At 42.6% G+C, this 17,941-nt stretch overlaps 1 protein-coding gene across 4 annotated transcripts in view; it reads left to right on the top strand.

The window, feature by feature from the left end:
- TRAPPC12 (trafficking protein particle complex subunit 12) overlaps positions 1–15,332 on the top strand; it is a 47,140-nt gene extending 31,808 nt beyond the window's left edge. For all 4 annotated transcript variants that reach the window (XM_072331491.1, XM_072331489.1, XM_072331490.1 and 1 more), the window contains exons 8-12: positions 1,145–1,218; positions 10,797–10,895; positions 12,337–12,437; positions 13,126–13,213; positions 14,988–15,332. In XM_072331491.1, the coding sequence (XP_072187592.1) occupies positions 1,145–1,218; positions 10,797–10,895; positions 12,337–12,437; positions 13,126–13,213; positions 14,988–15,230 (605 nt within the window). In that variant the 3' untranslated portion in view covers positions 15,231–15,332. The remainder of the gene's footprint in view (positions 1–1,144; positions 1,219–10,796; positions 10,896–12,336; positions 12,438–13,125; positions 13,214–14,987) is intronic.
- The last annotated feature ends 2,609 nt before the right edge of the window (positions 15,333–17,941 follow it).

The following is a 17,941-nucleotide window of genomic DNA, read 5'->3' as shown; positions in this document are numbered from 1 at the left end:
GCAGTTTGACAACAGGAGGATAGACAGAGCATTGCATCACCTGCCTGATAATGCATTCTATACGATGCCAGTTTTACAAGTTAGCACACAGAGATCCTGTTGAAATGGGTGGCAGTATGAAGTACAGAGCCCTCCACAAATAACAAAAAGAAACGTGTGAAGATTTTAGGATGGGAAGCAAAGAGGAGTGGACATGCCACCAGATTCTCTTCTTATTTGTAATGGCGTTTATGTGTGTTAAAAAATATATATCTGTGCAAGCTGCCATGGTTTTCATCCTAGGCTACAGTAAGGATGTAGACGAGTGGTCTCAGTTATCATCACTCTCATAGAAAATGCCCTTTTGCCTTTTCCTTCCCCTCCTCAAATCATTACAGTGACCTTGACAGCTGATTGACTGAGACCCATTTATTTTTCAAATGCACCGAATGAATGCTCCTGATGTTTATTTTGAGGATTAGAGGAATATTTCTAGTATTGATCTAGTGAAATAGATCAAGAAAAATAGGAATCTTTATGAAATGCTCTCTTAAAACATCAGGAATCTGTCTGCAAACCAAGAGAGAAGAACCTGCTGCTGCAGCTTTTAATGCCTGCAAGCTCCAGGAGCGTGGGGAAAGCAGACAGGCTTGGCAGATTTTTTCCTGCATAGCTCTAAGTCAGAAGCAAGCACAAATAGTCCCAGACCCAGACGGTTCTCACCCTGCGCACTTTGGCTCTGAAATGCCATTAGTTTTGTTTGATTTTTGAGTTTATCGCATTCAGTCCTGTAGATGATGTGTTTTTAAATTGTTGCTCATTACCAGTTTAATCTTTTTATGCACCTTTTGTTCTTAAATTGGAACATACGTGGCTTCTTGTAGTGCTTAATGCTTGGCCTGAGCTCATGGCTGAATGGCTGTTGGTTGCTCTGCATTGTGCCATTGTGTAAGGTCCCCAGAACCGTGTGAGTAATTCCCTCACAGAGATGCAGCATTTCTGTCTGATGATGCAGCATAGCTGAGAATTATAAATTCTAGGCTAGAACCCAGCGATGTTAACGAGGGGGATCTTTCAGAATCGTAATTCATAGGACCGATAATTGATTGCAGAAAAGAACCTCTAATTTATTTGTGCAAATTCACAAGCTGCTCTTATTTTGCAGCCTCTGTTCAGCTGTGGAGGTCACGTCTGGGCCGGGTGATGTACTCCATGGCAAACTGTCTGCTAATGATGAAGGTACGTGGGTGGCAGCAGCTGCAGAGGTACCGTATATTCCAGAATAGAACGTTAGAGAAAGTGCCGGAGAATTACTGGTGTGTAGATAAGGGAAGACTACCTGACTGTACTTGTAGGCTTTGCATACTGAAGAATTAATTAGACTTAATAATGCCTTACTTAATAGATAGCTATTTGCAGTAATGCTCTTTGGGAACATATCTACTTATTTCTCCCAAAATCATCCTGGAGTGTGTGCAATAACAGTAGAGAATTTGCATTTTTAAATTGAATTTTTCAAACACTTAACTAAATGTTGTAATTAAAAGCAATTATGTGCTTTTTCAAAGTGTGCACTAATAACGTTGCTCTGTTTGTGTGCATTATTAATACTATAGACTTGGTATATGATGAGATCCAGAACATCTAAATACATCTTTTCTGTCTCAGCTGTAAGATATCTTCTTTCAAGTTTAAATCCTTACTAATAGGTGGGAGGAAAAAGAAGGGAATAAAAGGATAAGTAGCTGGCTAGCACTGTTTTGTTTTGTTTCTCCCTTGTCTCCCCCTTACTCTTTAAGACCCTTCTGGTGCATTTGGTGGAGCACAAGCTTCTCCTTGTGTTCAGCAAGCAGAAGAAATAAAACCATTTCTGTCATTCACCTCATGCTCAGGGAAATAGGTTTATCGCCATCCTAGGCTTGCAACAAACTGCTGTTATGCAGAGCTTAACTGTGCTTCACAAATTAATTAACAGCACAGACTCAGAGCAATACTGTCAGCACTATAATCTTCACAGACCACAATTTGCACTCCTTGCCCCCTGTTGTTTGATTGCCCAAGGTCATGCCAAATCTGATGTTCACTAAGCTGCTTTCCAAACTGGGCTTCCTTGATGCTCCATTCATAATACTGTAGTAACTCAGAAAGCGCACGTTTTTCAGGTAAGATACTATTACCAGATGCTCCCTTACATGAAATGTAAAATCCTTTTTATGCGAAGTAGGGGAAAAAAGGAAATTTCTGCTTGTAATTACATTGTAATCAAATGATTTCTGTCTTGAATAGATGCAATTGTCCATTAAACCTTGAAGTATTGGAATGAATAGATAAGCGTTTGTTTTGAAGTGGGCACTTGACATAGGTTCAGTTCTTAAGGAACGTCCTTTTTCATTAGGCAAGTGGAGAAAAGCACAAGTTACCATCTCAAACAAAGCAGACTGCAGAAATAAGAAAATGTTGGTAATCAGTTGTTTCAGTTTCACTTCACTTTTGGCTGTGATTTCTTTCTAACATTTTCACTGCTTTCCTTCTCTTGTGCGCACTAATCCAAGTGCTCACACTGTTCTCATCTTCCTTCCGATTTGATCCTTTTAGTGCTGTTTGCTGTTAGCAATATCAATACATTTGTGAATACCAGTTAGCACCCCTTTGGAAATAGTGCTTCAGAAATACTGCAGCTCGGATACTTCCTAAGGTCTGTTTAATTTAGGGCCTCACAGCTGCAACCTCCAGGTTACCTATAACTGCATGGTTAGGTGTAATTGCTCCCCTCTGAAATTTGCATCTCGGTGTTGGCTGTGGAGCAGTTGTGAGTATCACAGCTTTCAGACATATCCCTGTCTGGGCAAGTAGAGAGTCTTAAAGATTTCTGTACGCAGCCATATTGCATTTAGAATCAGAGCCAGGTATCATCTTAATTTATTCTGCCTGCGTGACAGATCTTCAGTGAAATAATTGTATTGCCTAATTATAAACTTAATTTTAAGACCATTCTAACAACCAGCAATGCTGCAATCATCTTCTCCACCTTCCGGAGTGCTCAGTTTAAAACAATTTCTTCAAATAATCCTTTAACACAATTCTTTTAATTCTCCCATGAACAATTATATTAATTGAACGGCATTCCACCTCTACCATTTACTTTTGCTATTGTGTAAGACACTTTAAAAACTGAACGTTTTATTCAAGTATATGTAATAATTGGGGGGGGAAAAAAAAGGTATTCATTTTCCAAGTCAGTGCCATCTATTGCCATCTAGTGAACGTTTACAAAACTGCAGTGTGGTCATGTTTGATCCAAGTAGTATTGGCTAAACTGCACCGTTAGATTAATAAGAATCATTATTTAAAGTTTAAAGCAATTGAAACAGTGGTATATAAAGAAGCTGATGATTTTTATTGGCCTTTTTTCTTTGCCCGGCAAACTTCAGCAGCATTTAGTAGGGAGCATCTTGTCAGAACTGACTCTTCAAAATTAAACAGAGCAAACAAACAAAAGATCAGATGTTGGGTCTATGGCTCTTTAAATCTGTTTCACTTCTCCTCAAAGCCAATCAGGTTTATTTCGTGTCATCTCTCTTTTGTGTTACTTATCTGACTCGAGGAATTCTGCTTATAGCACGGTAATTTTTAGCTATTAAAATATATTATTTGGCTTCTTTAGTTTCATAGCTAAACATCTCGTGTAGTTATTGAGGCAGTACATTGTTTTGAAAGTTGTGTATGAAGTGCAAATCGAATTTAACCAGACTTACCCACAAGCCAACAAATCACAAGCCTCCTTTCTAATCACAAGCCTCCTTTGCCCTGGAGCCATCTCTTCTTAGCACTGAGGGCCAAGCCCTCTTCCTGTCTGAACAACACTGTTCAGTAACAGTTTAAGTCAGTCTCACTGCATGTAAGACTATACATGGATTTTCTGTTCACCCCTTTTTCGTTGAACAACATTTCGTAGCATCCTTCCTTCTCTACACAACTTAGTGTGGTGACTTAACTAAGTGACAAGTTAAAGGAATGGTGGATGTCAGACATAGCAACTAAATAAGCTTTTACGTGCTCATGTACAGGGGCTAACTTAGGAGGTGGAAATACAGCAGGAAGGCAAGGAGAGACAAGTTAACGTGCATCACTGTAGACTTTGGTTTACAAGAACTGTGGGCTTAAGTCGCAATGGAACTGTTCCCTGAATATAGCAGCAGGAGAGAACATTGATTTAAAATGCAGCTGATGATGTGCATTGCTTCATTTCAACAATGTAATTGCAAAATGTCTGTCATTTTGGTAAATCACCATGGAAGTGCTTTAAGAACTTTTTAAAGTTCTTTTCATCTGAGCTAAAATTGCTTTTGACATTATCTTATCAGACTTCTACCTCTCAGAGGAATAAATACTTAAGTACTTTCCATATATATTATAAATGCACTCTAATTAAAGGCATGTTTTGCATTTTGTAGGATTTTTTTTTTTTTTGCCAGCGTTGTCTTAGCTTTGTAAAAAGCCTTGGAATCATTTTTAATTGGAATCTAAATACAATTAAAACTCTATGAAGAAGGCGGTAGCACCTTGTACTGATGATGCAAAGCACTGATGCGTGCGGACTTTGTTTTCTTTATGATATAAAGAAGACTGCAAGAAACACGTATTTTGCCTAGCTGCTGCTGTATGACCCTCTGGGTTCATAACGCTGTGAATCTCTGCTTTGTGTGAATGGATCCAGTGCCTTAACAGAACTTCTTTTGGATGAGTTTACTGAATTACAAAGCAACAGGCCCACTCTCACTCATATCCTGAACTGTGTAACTTTTCTCCTTTTGGGATTTCCTATGAAAGGTGTGGAAAATCTGAAAGGTCGCTGTTGGTAGAGGGTAAAGGACAGCGATAATCTCTCGACTCCACCTTTAAGTTTTAAGATCACAAACTGCATTGCTGGGTTTTTTAGTGCTGGTGCTGAATATTTCTTACTTGTTTCAACCACAACTTGTATTTAGCAAGGCTCCACTTTCTTTGGAGGGCCTCTCATTTATCACTCTCAGAGATAGCTGTTCTTTTACCATGTCTTACTAGTAAAGCTGGGAATTAAAACCTGGCCTCTAGAACATTGCACAGCATCACGTCTGTGTTACAAATGCTCCTTCAGAGGGGATTGTCAGATAGGGTTATCTTTACAACCTACCACAAATAGGATAGTTCTGGCAGTATGTGGGGTACTCTCAAAGTCCAACTTCTGCCTCCACATTAGTGGGAGTATGGGGAAGTACAAGCATATAAAACTTTCTGTAGGTGGTAAGTTTTGTATGCTTGTACTGAAGCAGCTACAAAATGAGATTGTAGCTGGAAGTGAGTCTGGATGCTCTGACTGTGCATTGTTGCTGTTTCATGCTGTGGCCAGCCCTGCCTGTGCTCAGGAGTGGCTTTAGGCACACATGGTTTAACCTCTTGTCATCTACAGGAAGAAATAGGTCCTGTTTTTTGACAGGTGCTGCAGGGCAGGGGGTAAATAAGAACAGGTGCTATGTGCTGTGCCATCATATAGAAACAGGATGTGATATGTTTCCTGATCCATAAATACAGGGCGTAGACTCTTAATGCCTCACTTCTACTCTCATGTTCCAGGAGGTGTGAATCTTATCTAATTAAAATGCATACAGAATGCAAACAAGACAATGTTTGATAGGGAATGTAAAAGGGGAAGGGGGTCTGTTTGTCTGGCTAGGTCAAGGCCATGCAATGGCTGAGGCAGGGGCCTCTAGGATGTTGTTTGCCTGCTTGTTCCTGCCCAGACTGCTGCCCATCTGCACTGGGGGCCCTGCCTTTGAGCTGGGCAGACAGGGCCCCCTCAAGCAGCTGCTGCAGCTGAGGCTTCCTTCAGGCTGGTCAGACTGAGCTGGCCACAGCACCTCTCTGACTGCTTAACTGTGCAGTCACCAGGGAGTTGTTTCTACATCAGTAGATGTAGTGTAATGATGCTGCATATCACTGTTGTGAGGACTGATGTAAAGCATGCACAGGAGTGAGCTGTGGGCAAGGGATGAATTTAGACTGCAGGTTGAGAGACACCAAGCCAAAGTCTTGAGTTTGCTATGATAAAATTATTTCTTCAGTAAGCACATTTTATTCTCAAAGAGGTAAAATTCAGAGTCACAGATAATTTTTCAGTTTTTATAAATGACACTCTTGCAAGGATTAATAGCTAATGCAAGCATGGCTGGGGTTGTTCTAAGGAATCAGGTTGAAGAACGTTATGCAGAACCCAACACAGGGGCACTCCACAATCAAGAAAGTCCTGCAGTGAGAGATAATGTGGAGAAAAAAATGAGCTTTTCCTAAGTCATAAACTTATGAGAAATGGTGGTAGTATAAATTCCATCATGCTTGAGTGCTTGAGTTGTGAATGCTGAATGAATCAGAATTTAAACAGATATATTTTTACATACACGGCCTGTTTTCTTTGCTCTGAACTCTTGCCATTGTCACTGAGGAGGTTGTGGCATTCAAGGCCAGGCTGGATGGGGCTGTAAGCAACCTGGTCTGGTGGGTGGCATCCCTGCCTATACCAGGGGGTTGGAACTAGGTGATCTTAAAGTTCCCTTCCAACCCAAACCATTCTATGATTCTATGAATAAGCATTGTTTGGCACACTGGAATTGGAATAAACTCTAAATGTTAATTGTTAAATGATCAAGTTTAATAGTTTAATGCACACAGTATACAAGTTGTCTGCAAAATAAAGGTCCTACAAAGTGCCTCCCGATTTAAGTCTGTCTCTGCTGTCATGGACTGAGCAATTTGTCTTAAATGCAGATGAGACTCCAAAGACTTCTCTTGTTTTTTGTGTGTATGAAAGAAGTCATTATGTTCCAAATGATGACCTGGTGTACAGGTCAAATGGGGCTTGGTCATTTAAAGTGCCATCTCAGGAAAAAAAATCATAGGATCATAGAATCACAGGGTTGGAAATGACCTACAAGGCCATCTAGTCCAACCATCCCCCCATTCCTACCACAAGCCACTAAACCAGATCTTGTAGCTCCTCATCCAGATGCCTTTTGAACACTGCCAGGGATGACGGCTCCACCACCTCCCTGGGCAACCATTCCAGTGCCTGACCACTCTCTGAAAAAAAAAGTTCTTTCTCATGTCTAATCTAAACCTCTTCTGGTACAATCAGAGGCCATTTCTTTGGGTCCTGTTTGTTGCCTGGCAGAAGAGGCCAAGCCCTCCCCATCACAACCTCCCTTCAGGAAGTTGTAGAGTGCAATGAGCCTCCTCTTCTCCAGGTTAAACAATCCCAGCTCCCTGAGCTGCTTCTCATAAGTCTTGTGCTCCAGACCCCGCACAAGTTCTGTTGTCCTTCTCTGGACACATTCCAGGGCTTTGGTGTCTTTCTTGTATTGAGGAGCCCAAAACTGAACACAGTACTCAAGATGCGGCCTCACCTGAGCCGAGTACAGGGGGATGATTACCTCATTGCAGCTGCTGGCCACACTATTTCTAATACAGGCCAGGATGCTGTTGGACTTCTTGGCTACCTGGGCACAACTGCTGGCTCATGTTCAGCCCAGCATCGACCAACACCCCCAGGTCCCTTTCCTCTTCACAGTCATCCAGCCACTCTACCCCAAGCCTATAGCACTGCATGGGGTTATTGTGGCCAAAGTGCAGGACCCGGCACTTGGCCTTGTTGAACCTCATCCCATTCACTTCAGCCCAGCAATCCAACCTATCCAGATCCCTCTGGAGGGCCTCCCTACCCTCAGGCAGATCGACACCACCTCCCAACTTGGTGTCATCTGCAAACTTACTGAGGGTACACTCAATCCCCTCATCTAGGTCATCAATGAAGATATTAAACAAGATGGACCCCAGTACCAACCCCTGGGTTGTAACAGGTCGCCAGCTGGACTTAACTGCATTAACCATTACCCACTGGGCACAGCCCTCTAGCCAGTTCCTTAGCCAAAGAAGAGTATACCTGTCCAGGCCATGGGCATCCAGTTTCCCCAGTAGAATACTGTGAGAGACTGTGTCAAAGGCTTTGCTGAAGTCTAGGTACACAACATCAACAGCCTTTCCCTCATCTACCAGTCTGGTCACCCAGTTGTAGAAGGAGATGAGGTTGGTTAAGCACGATCTGCCTTTCATGAACCCATGCTGGCTAGGCCTGGTCCCCTGGATGCTACGCACGTGCCATGTGATCTCACCCAAGATGATTTGCTCCATAACTTTACCCATTACCGAGGTCAGGCTGACAGGCCTGTAGTTCCCCGGGTCCTCCTTACAGCCCTTCTTGTAGATGGGAATCACATCAGCAAGCCTCCAATCCTCTGGGACCTCTCCAGTTTACCAGGAGCGCTGGTAGATGGTGGAGAGCAGCTCAGCAATCACCCCCGCCAGCTCCCTCAGCACCCGAGGGTGGAGCCCATTCAGTCCCATGGACTTGTGACAGTCCAGGTGGAGGAGGAGCTCTTTAACTGTCTCCACCTGAATCACTGGGGGTGTATTCTGCGTTCCATCCCGGACTTTCAGATCAGGGCATAAAATGCCCTGAGGACAACTGTTCTGCCCATTAAAGGCAGAAGTAAAGAAGGCATTGAGGACCTCAGCCTTCTCCTTATCCTCAATGGCCACATTCCCTGCTGTATCAAGTAAGGGGTGGATGTTTTCCTTGGTTCTCCTCTTGCCATCGATATATTTGTAAAAGGTTTTCTTTTTTACTGTAGTGGTCAATCTAAATTTAAGTCAGGATTTTGCCTTCCTAAGTTCCTCCCTGCATTCCTTAACAGCTTCCTTGTAATCTCCCCAAGTAGCCTGTCCCTGCTTCCAGAGGACATAGACTTTCTTTTTCTTCCGGAGTCTCAACAATAGTTCCCAGCTCATCCACACCGGTCTTCTTGCCCTGCAGCTCACCTTGCAGCAATCAGGGACAGCCTGTTCTTGTGCCATTAAGATTTCTGTCTTGAGGAGCATCCAGGCTTCTTGGACCCCTTTACCCTTAAGGAGCAACTCCCAAGAGACCCCTGCAACAAGCGTCCTGAACAGGTCAAAGTCCACCCTCTGGAAGGTCAACAGAGCAGTTTTACTAGTCACCCTTCTGACATCTCCAAGAACAGAGAATTCTAGAATTTCATGGTCGATCTCCCCAAGACAGTCCCCTGCCTTCACATCACCCACCAGTCCTTCTCTGCTAGTGAAGAGCAGGTCTAGCAGGGCACCACCCCTGGTAGGCTCACGTACCAGCTGTGTAAGGAAGCTATCTTCCACACACTCCAAAAACCTCTTGGACTGCTTCCTCTGCACTGTATTATATTCCTAACATATATCAGGGAACTTGAAGTCTCCCAAGAGAACAAGTGTTGGCAAACATGCGACTTCCACAAGCTGCTCATTGAATGTCTCATCCATCTCTTCATCCTGATTAGGCGGTCTATAACAGATCTCCACCAAGATGTCGCCCCTGCAGGCCTTCCCCTGGATCCTTACCCACAGACACTTTATCATTCCCAATCCCAAGCTCTTCAACATCAAAACACTCTTTAATATAAAGGGCCACACCACCACCCTTCCTTCCTCGTCTATCCGTTCTGAAAAGGTTGTAGCCATCCATCACAGCACTCCAGTCGTGGGAGCGGGCCCACCATGTTTTGGTAATAGCAACTAGGTCATAGTTCACCTGACACACAGTTGATTCCAGCTCCTCCTGCTTGTTGCCCATGCTGTATGCATTGGTGTACATGCACTTCAGCCAAGTCATCTGCCTGACCCCCCAGCTCAAGCACTGTTCCTCTAGGCTCATCTCTTGTAAGCCCCATTTCATCCCCTTCTCCCACTGTAGCTAGTTTAAAGCTCTTTCAGTAAGCCCTGCTAGCTCCTGTGATAGGATTCATTGCCCCCTTTGAGATAGGCAGGTTCCATGGACATACATTGCACCAGGGGCACATGGCCTCCTCAGACTGAGGAGGAGGTAAAGAATAAGAACCTCAAGCAATAGCTGTGATCACATTAGGGAAAAGCACTATAATTTGACCCAAAAAAATGTATGGTACAGAGTATGCCAAGATGTCTGTGCAGTTTTGAAAGATTATTCTTTGATATCTTTTGCTTCTGAACGCCCGCAGGAAAATTCTTGTGTGAAGTTGAAGGGCAGAACTGTTAGGAAGCATCAGGTTAGTACAGCACAGTCTTCTGTCTTTGCTCTTGCGTGGTTTTTATAAGCAAATACAGGCTCTGTGCCTCTGGTATGAATTGATGATGGAAGCTAGAGCTGAGGCTGGTGCAGTCCATGCCCTGGGAATGTGCCTGCTGTACGTCTTCCCTTAGAGCACATAACAAGTTTCTCGTGTATGTCTGCCAGAGGCCATGTAGAGGCTCTAGTTTACTGCAGGTAGATAATTCATTGAATTTTACCATGAATAAGCCGGACTGCAATAACTAATCATATGTACATTTCTTTCTTGTGAAAAATAGAAATACAGATGTATCTAATCCCCCACCACCGGTGACAATGCAGAGGGTGCAGAAACAGTGACCTGCAGTGGGTCTCAGAGCAGCTGCGTGCCAGCCTACCAAAGCTTTTGAGTCTCATCCTAACTAATCTAATCTTGAGAGTAAATGTTCATCCTGGTCTCCTGTTTTAACAGTTCTAGTATATATCAGTATACAGAGAATCCAGTCAGCCTGAACTGATAGGCAGGAATTTTGTCCCATTCACAAGTTGCTGTTATTTTGCTTCTGTCTACCATTATCTTTGAAAAGAAGACTATGTAAAGGCTGAAGAATGCTGAGCTTAAACATTTGGTTGTGTGCATTTCACCCCTTAGGACTACGTGCTTGCCGTCGATGCTTATCACACTGTCATCAAGTATTACCCACAGCAAGAGCCTCAGATGCTGAGTGGAATTGGAAGGATTTTCCTTCAGGTATGCACTTTGTTCTAAATCTGCTAGGTAATACTGCTGTTGGCAGATAGGTAATGAATAATAGTTGCATTGAAAACTATAGCTAAAACTGTCATACTGTAGAGGCAGTGGACAAAACCAGAAAAGATCAGTACGTGGCATTAGGTAATGTTAGGAAATACGAAGCACCTGTAGTGTTAAAATTACACATGCGTACATTGGCGAACAAAAAAGATGGTGTATAAAATTACGCTAATGATTTAATCAAAAAGCAACATTCTACGCTTACAACTGTTGTTAAGAGGCCTTGATCTGATGTGCTGCCAGCCCTGAGCTGATGCCTTCATACAAGTGGCAAATGGGGTTAAGAGAATGGAGAATTCAGGAGAAGACAGGCTACCATACAGAAATTGTAAGAAGCACCGTAATTCTGTCAAGAGTTGCCTGACCTGTAAAGCAGAAATTGACATGTAATGAAGAAACAGTGAGTATATTTTAGTCTCTGGTATTTATTGTATGTTTTTAATCGACTGCTTGCTGGCTCACCTATCCAAAATTGCCATTTAAGTAACGGCATTAAAGAATTTCAGAAGTGGAAAGCTGTCTGACCTTACCCTCTACAATGTTGCCACAAATACGGAGTTAAAAGCAGCAAATAAATCTTAGGAATACTTCAGAAAATAATCCTGGTTTCCAGACAAACAGTAGACTTAAGCACACGGTGGTTGCAGGCTCCTGTTGAAAGAGTTGTGCTGTTCTCCCTGACCAATATGAACAGAACAAAAGGTGGCATAAAAGTGCAGCAAGGCAGAGTGTGTTTTCTAATACTAAGGGTATTGAAGAGTTCTGGAATGCCAACTTTCAGATCCTCATTTCCTTCAGCCTGCATTTGCCTCTAGCCAGTGTTTTTCAGTCTGCAGACGGGCTGTCCCCCCTCAGTGACCCATTGCACCGGGTCTGTTTTCTGACATGTTTTGGTCTGATGCACTCAAGAAGTCATGACCCAAAAGTGGTGTACTGACTGAGCACACGTCCTGTGCCAACTACCAAGCTATTGCATGCCAGTTGTCGTGCTTATTGACAGCTTCTGGTTGTGAGCAGTGAGCATCTGCCATCATTTCCTATGGACAAACATCAAATCCTACTGGAAGTAATTCTGACCTCTGCTCAATTTCAGCTCATTTTACAAAAATGAGGAGGTGGGGCCTCACTGCTCTATGGTACAGAACTGCTCCTCAAACGCTGCTGAAAATCATTGCCTTGGTAAAACTGTATTTGATTTGGATGTTCTTTCTCATAATCTTGGTGTGGTTCTTCAAGTATCTTGTTTGATAACAAATGTTAGCCAGTCAGCATGGTACCAAACAATTAGGTGATGGTCTTTGATGAGTTTTCATGTTCTTATCCTTTGTAAGAGATGTCATCATCTGGATCTCTTCTAACTCTTCTCTTTACTCTCTAGATTGGAGACATAAAAACTGCAGAAAAGTATTTTCAGGATGTAGAGAAAGTGACTCACAAATTGGATGGACTACAGAGCCAAATCATGGTTTTAATGAACAGGTAGATAACTTAATGGCTAAATGAAGCTTGAAAGTACAGTTTTGCAAAGTATACGTTATGAGTATTAAGCTACCTTTGAGACAGTTCTGTTCTCTTTCTTTTATGTAGCTACATCTGTCTTAAGTCAGAATTAATGGGATATAGACCCACAGGGTCTGTATTGCATGGTACAGTAACAACACTTAGGAAAGGAGAAGCGATTTGGGGCCCTTACTCTAAAATCAGATCTGCTAGTTAAGCTACTGCTTGTTAGTTTCAAGGAGTGATGGAAGACAAGGCAGTAATTGAGCTGCACAATGGGTGGCTCCACTTGGAGCGTTTAGCATGTTGGTCTGATGTGTTTAGAAAATACAACTCAGAAGTGCTCTGAAAATGATATTGCATAGCTAATTTCATAAGAGGAAATAATTCCAAGAAGAGAGTATCTTCGTTTGAATTAGTGAAAACACTGTGGAGACTCTTGCTTTGGTAGGCAGAATGTATGATAACCAAATGATCCGAGTTGTCATTCCTTTTGTCTGTAAATCAGCGTCTCCTTGCCGGTTCAGGATTACAGCGTGAAGAACAAATGTCAGAAACTCTCACATCTATAATAGGAAAAATAAAAAACGATGTCCATTCTTTTTAAAATACATTCTCACCTTGGGTTTTGCAGGAGAACTCATTCATGTGTCACTTAACTTTCTAGAGCATTTCTCCACCTCGGCCAGAATAATTTTGCAGAAGCCCATCGATTCTTCACAGAAATTTTAAGGATCGACTCATCGAATGCTGTGGTAAACCTCCAAATTGCTCCATTTATAATGAACGCCTTCATTATTGTTGTAATACCTTCATACGTGTATTTAATAAGTACCCAGAGTTGATATTGTGCCAGAGTTTTTAGTATACAAAAGGGTAAGGTGCAGACAAGGATGGGAAATAAAGAACTGGTTTACACTTAGGTGTGCATATAGGCATTCCAAAACATTATGTTTTATGGAATCTTTGGGTGGTTTTTTTTTCCTGTTTTTATTTCCACTCACTGTTTTTAGCATAGACGTGCATGTCAGAAAAAGAAATGGCAGCTGCCACTGTATGTAAAATTAACTTGCTTTCACACAGCATTGGAGGGATATTGTCATTTTAACACTGCACATCACAGCCTCGGGTTCCATCACAAAAGGCAATCGAAGAAGAGCAGGATATTCACGATGTGGCAACTTCTTGTGAGTGGCTTCTAAGAACTCACACAGCTTCCCCCTGCAGCCTCATCCAAGGCCACATAAGGACCGAGGGGACTGAGTTTAAGCAGCTCATGAATTGCATCATTTTGCAGGTGTGAAACAGTACATATGATAAACAGTGAGAAATCTACTAGTAAGGGTTCCTGAGGAGAGTGAAAAAGAATATTTGAAAGGGTATATTCCCTTATCTATCCGTTATCTACAGCTGTGAAGTATGAAAGCTTCTGCTGCTAGACAAATTATGTGACTTTGCGGTGGTGGAATCTGTTGGTAACTCGTAAAACCTGATGTTAGGAAAAGAAAACGTGGAACCTGATATGATCATTTAAGATACATTAGACTGCCCTATTTGCTGAACTTAACACAAGTCGGTTGTAGGTATCTTTGTGATAGGATCATTTCTTCCTGTTGCTGTGTGGAACTTCCATACATAAGCCAGAGAGAAAATGTGTTGGAAGACACAGTGAAAATGTTAAAAAAAAGCTGTGAAAATGACAACATGTAGAAGCCTGTGTAGTTTCTGAAATGTGATATCTATCATTACAAAGACTGCTCCGAAAGAAATGCCTCCCATTTTATTACGTAAGCCCACAATGTCAGAGGTGGATGTTGGTGGAATGGCAACCTTCCCACCAATATTCCGTTGCATTTTGTTGCCACGTGACAGATGGCAGCAGAGGGGCGGTCTGACAAAATGATGACTGATGTGGAAGTGAGAATGAAGCAAAGGTGTGGCTCTGAATTCCTCCGTGTAGAAAAAAATTCACCCAACAACGTTCATCAGCACGTACTGAACACTGATGGAGAACAAACAGCGAATGAGAGCACGGTGAGGCAGTGGGTCACCTCCACTGGTGCAGATGAGCACAGCATGCAGGTTCTTCTTGTTCATCTCTGGTGAAAAGATAGCAGCTAATAGTGGTGTCTGTGTTGAAAAAGAGTTTTGCAGCTGAGAATTCAATCTATAAAAGAGGGTTATTCTGCTTTTTGCATCTGCTGTAGTTTCCATGGGAAGGAAAAAAAAAAGGAGGCATTACTTTCAGAGCAACCCACATAGTTATATTTTGGACTGTTATATCTTCGAATGTGAGCTCACAGAAGTCAGCATGTCCTACTGGCACTGGGTAAACCTTGTGACAAGACAATAAGGATATGATTACAGGAGTGAGAATCTATTCACATTACTTGAGCATGCACAGAAAATAGTTCTTAGCTCATGGCAAATGTGTTGTTACTCCAGACTTCTTTTATCCTTTATCATTTATGAGTACATACAGATATATATGTATACACAGTTACTTACTTCCAGTTTGTTTTTCTTTAGGCTAATAACAACGCTGCTGTTTGTCTTCTTTATCTGGGAAAACTGAAGGATTCCCTTCGCCAGTTGGAAGGAATGGTTCAGCAGGACCCGAAGCACTACCTACACGAGAGCGTTCTCTTCAACTTAACAACCATGTACGAGTTGGAGTCATCACGCAGTATGCAGAAGAAGCAGGCCCTATTAGAGGCTGTGGCTGTTAAAGAGGGCGACAGCTTTAATACTCAGTGTCTCAAGTTAGGTTAGATCATTTCCAACAAAGTGTCTTCCTGCAGGGTTGGTTTTAAAGGTTGTATATACTCTTGCTATTGTGTAAATGTGACATAAAGTCTATTCGGTTATAAAGAATCAGTGGCATTATTGTGTTGCCTCTTAATACTCATGTCATTGCAAAGACTTTGTGCTGACCTACAGCCGGCTTCATCCCTGCTCAGTTATTCCTTGTTACAGTGCATATATACATACACTCCATTACTCAGGTTCTTATTTTTATATGAAAAAAGATGCATTTGACTTTATTCATTTTGATGCCTCCTTTTCAGTAATTAGTGAGTAAATGATCTGAGCTAATTTCATCAGCCAAAAATTACTGACCATGTATATTATGGAAAACCCAATTCTGAAAACACATTTATTCAGTTGCTTTAATAGCATGTGTCATTTCCCCCAGTCCGAATATTGACTGCTGTGCCTCTGTGTGTCCATTGCTCTCCAGTGAGGTTGTTAGATGACCATCGTACGCAATCACAGGTGGTTGTTGTTGGAAGGGACCTCTGGAGATGCCGGTCTGGGCAACAGATTGCTCATTGTAAGTAGTATCAGCGTTCTGTCATCTCCTGCATAGGTCACTTTTTCATCTGGGGGGATTTCTTAAGGATAGGAAGAAATCCCAGTGCATTACAGCCTTCATTGTATCCAGAGACTGAAAGCACCAAACAAGTCCAGTTAAACAGTTTTATAATGGCATTTAAATTAATAACACAGAGATCCCTATGCATTCTGCTTAAGGTCGGGTGTCGTACTGCTTTCTTATGTGATCTCCTCACCTCTGCAACTCCTGTGACTCTTTGGTAAACTGGATTTGCCTGTTCCAGTTGTAAGATAAAGTAGTCTCAGTCACCAGCACCCGGCAGGCACTTCGCTTCTGTACAATCAGGGGATAAAAACGCTTCCTTTGAAACTGCATTCAGAAGTGCCTTAAGCTCACCGTGTGTGCAAATAACAGCCTGTGTTCAGATCGCAGGGAATAAAAATTGATGATCCCAGTCAGAGTCAAATTAAAAAGAAACCAAACCAACACCCCGAAAACATAATCCCCTCTTCTCCAAGTTTCTCTGAATTCTAATCCATATGTATTACTGCGCAGGGCTCATTTTGGTGCGTTTCTCTGTTCTTATTAGTAGAGGCTTTCAGACAGATAAAAGCATGGTAGAGGAGACTTGGACCGAGTGACCTCCAAGCTCAGCAGGCCATTAAGCAAGTGACATCCTGGTAGACTTGCAGAATAATTAAAATCTAAATGCAAAAGCATATTACCACTGCTGGGTGTATGCAAATTGTTAACTGCTGGTAAACTGTGGGGAGTTGTGTCCATGTGGCTGTACGGTTTGGGTGTAACACATAAAGAAGTGCTTAATTTCCTGTGTTCAGGCAGTATCTAAATGCCGTGTATGTATACATGTTAAAGAAGACAAAATTTGTCCTCAAAACATTAATTACACCAGGAAATCCTGTTAAATTCAATGAGTTCAGCTGAATTTAATGAGGGTTCCTGGTGTAAATGAGGGCAGAGCTCAGTTCTGGCACACAGCATGCGTGTGTCATCTGTCAAAGTGAGAAGAGCTGGGGAAAGCATAGCGTGAGCGAGCTGATTGTTGCATGCGAGCCTTAAAGCTTAATGGGCCTTAACAGAAGTTTTGCATTTAAATTTCCTCTTTTATTAAAAGAGCAAATAAGCTGCACTTCAGACATTCAGATAATTATATTATTCACGGAGACCCTGATCCTCCAAAGCACGTAACCAGCTCTCTACCATTCCTAGTATCCAGCTGCAGTTCAGGTGATCGCAGCATCCTCCAACCAGCTGCTCACTGAGACGTTCCTGGTGCCTCAGCCCTCAGGCTGGACACATGATATGTTCCCAAAAGGAACAGGCAGACGTGGCTGTGCCCTCAGAGCCTGCGGCAGACTGCAGAATACATCCTGCCCCATCCTTCAAGTCAGAAAGTGCTCGTGCAGCTGCATACAAGATGAGCTTGTGACCCTGCAGAAACGCTGACCCAGCAGCCAAAGCCTTCCTCAGACTGATGTCCGTCTGGAGGGTTACAGGGCAAGGATGTACCAGGACTGACCACCCACCTGGGGGACTGGCAGGTTTGCTGCAGGATAGTGGTGTAAGACAAGCTGTTCTTTTCTGAAGCCTTTGCTGCAGGTGTCTTCCACGTCAAAACAAGGGAATAAATAAAGTGTGCACGGGTTACGTCCACTTCACTTGTGTGCCAGCTGATGCACTTCATCAATCACACTCATTGCAGCCACCCAGCAGAATCCTGCAAGATACTCCGTGCCCCATCTCCAGTCGTATTTGCTGTAGTGAGAAATACACTCTCTCGGCTTCAGCATACAGTCTACGCAACGTGCTGAAAGGCAAACCAAATCATCACTCACATAGTTGAATACATTGCAGATAGGTAGAAGCACAGCAGCCAGAGCCAACCTCTCAAGTTGCTCAGTGTCATGAGCACAGGCCAATGAAACTAAAGATGTTAGAATGTGGTCTTGCTATATCTGAGCTCCTCCATACAAAATGAGCTCCAAGGAAGGCGCCACTTTCCTCCCTGCTTTGTACCCAGTTGATAGAACATTAGAAAAAGTTTATTTTAACAGTGAGGCACTTCACACTGTAGGAGCCTGCATGGACATTTTAGCACCTGAACAGTGGTTCTGTGGTACTGAGT

This window comes from Excalfactoria chinensis, chromosome 3 (genome assembly GCF_039878825.1).
Source record: "Excalfactoria chinensis isolate bCotChi1 chromosome 3, bCotChi1.hap2, whole genome shotgun sequence".
NCBI lineage: Eukaryota > Metazoa > Chordata > Aves > Galliformes > Phasianidae > Excalfactoria > Excalfactoria chinensis.
Note: the sequence above shows the minus strand (reverse complement) of the source record. Positions and strands in the feature narration are given on the sequence as shown.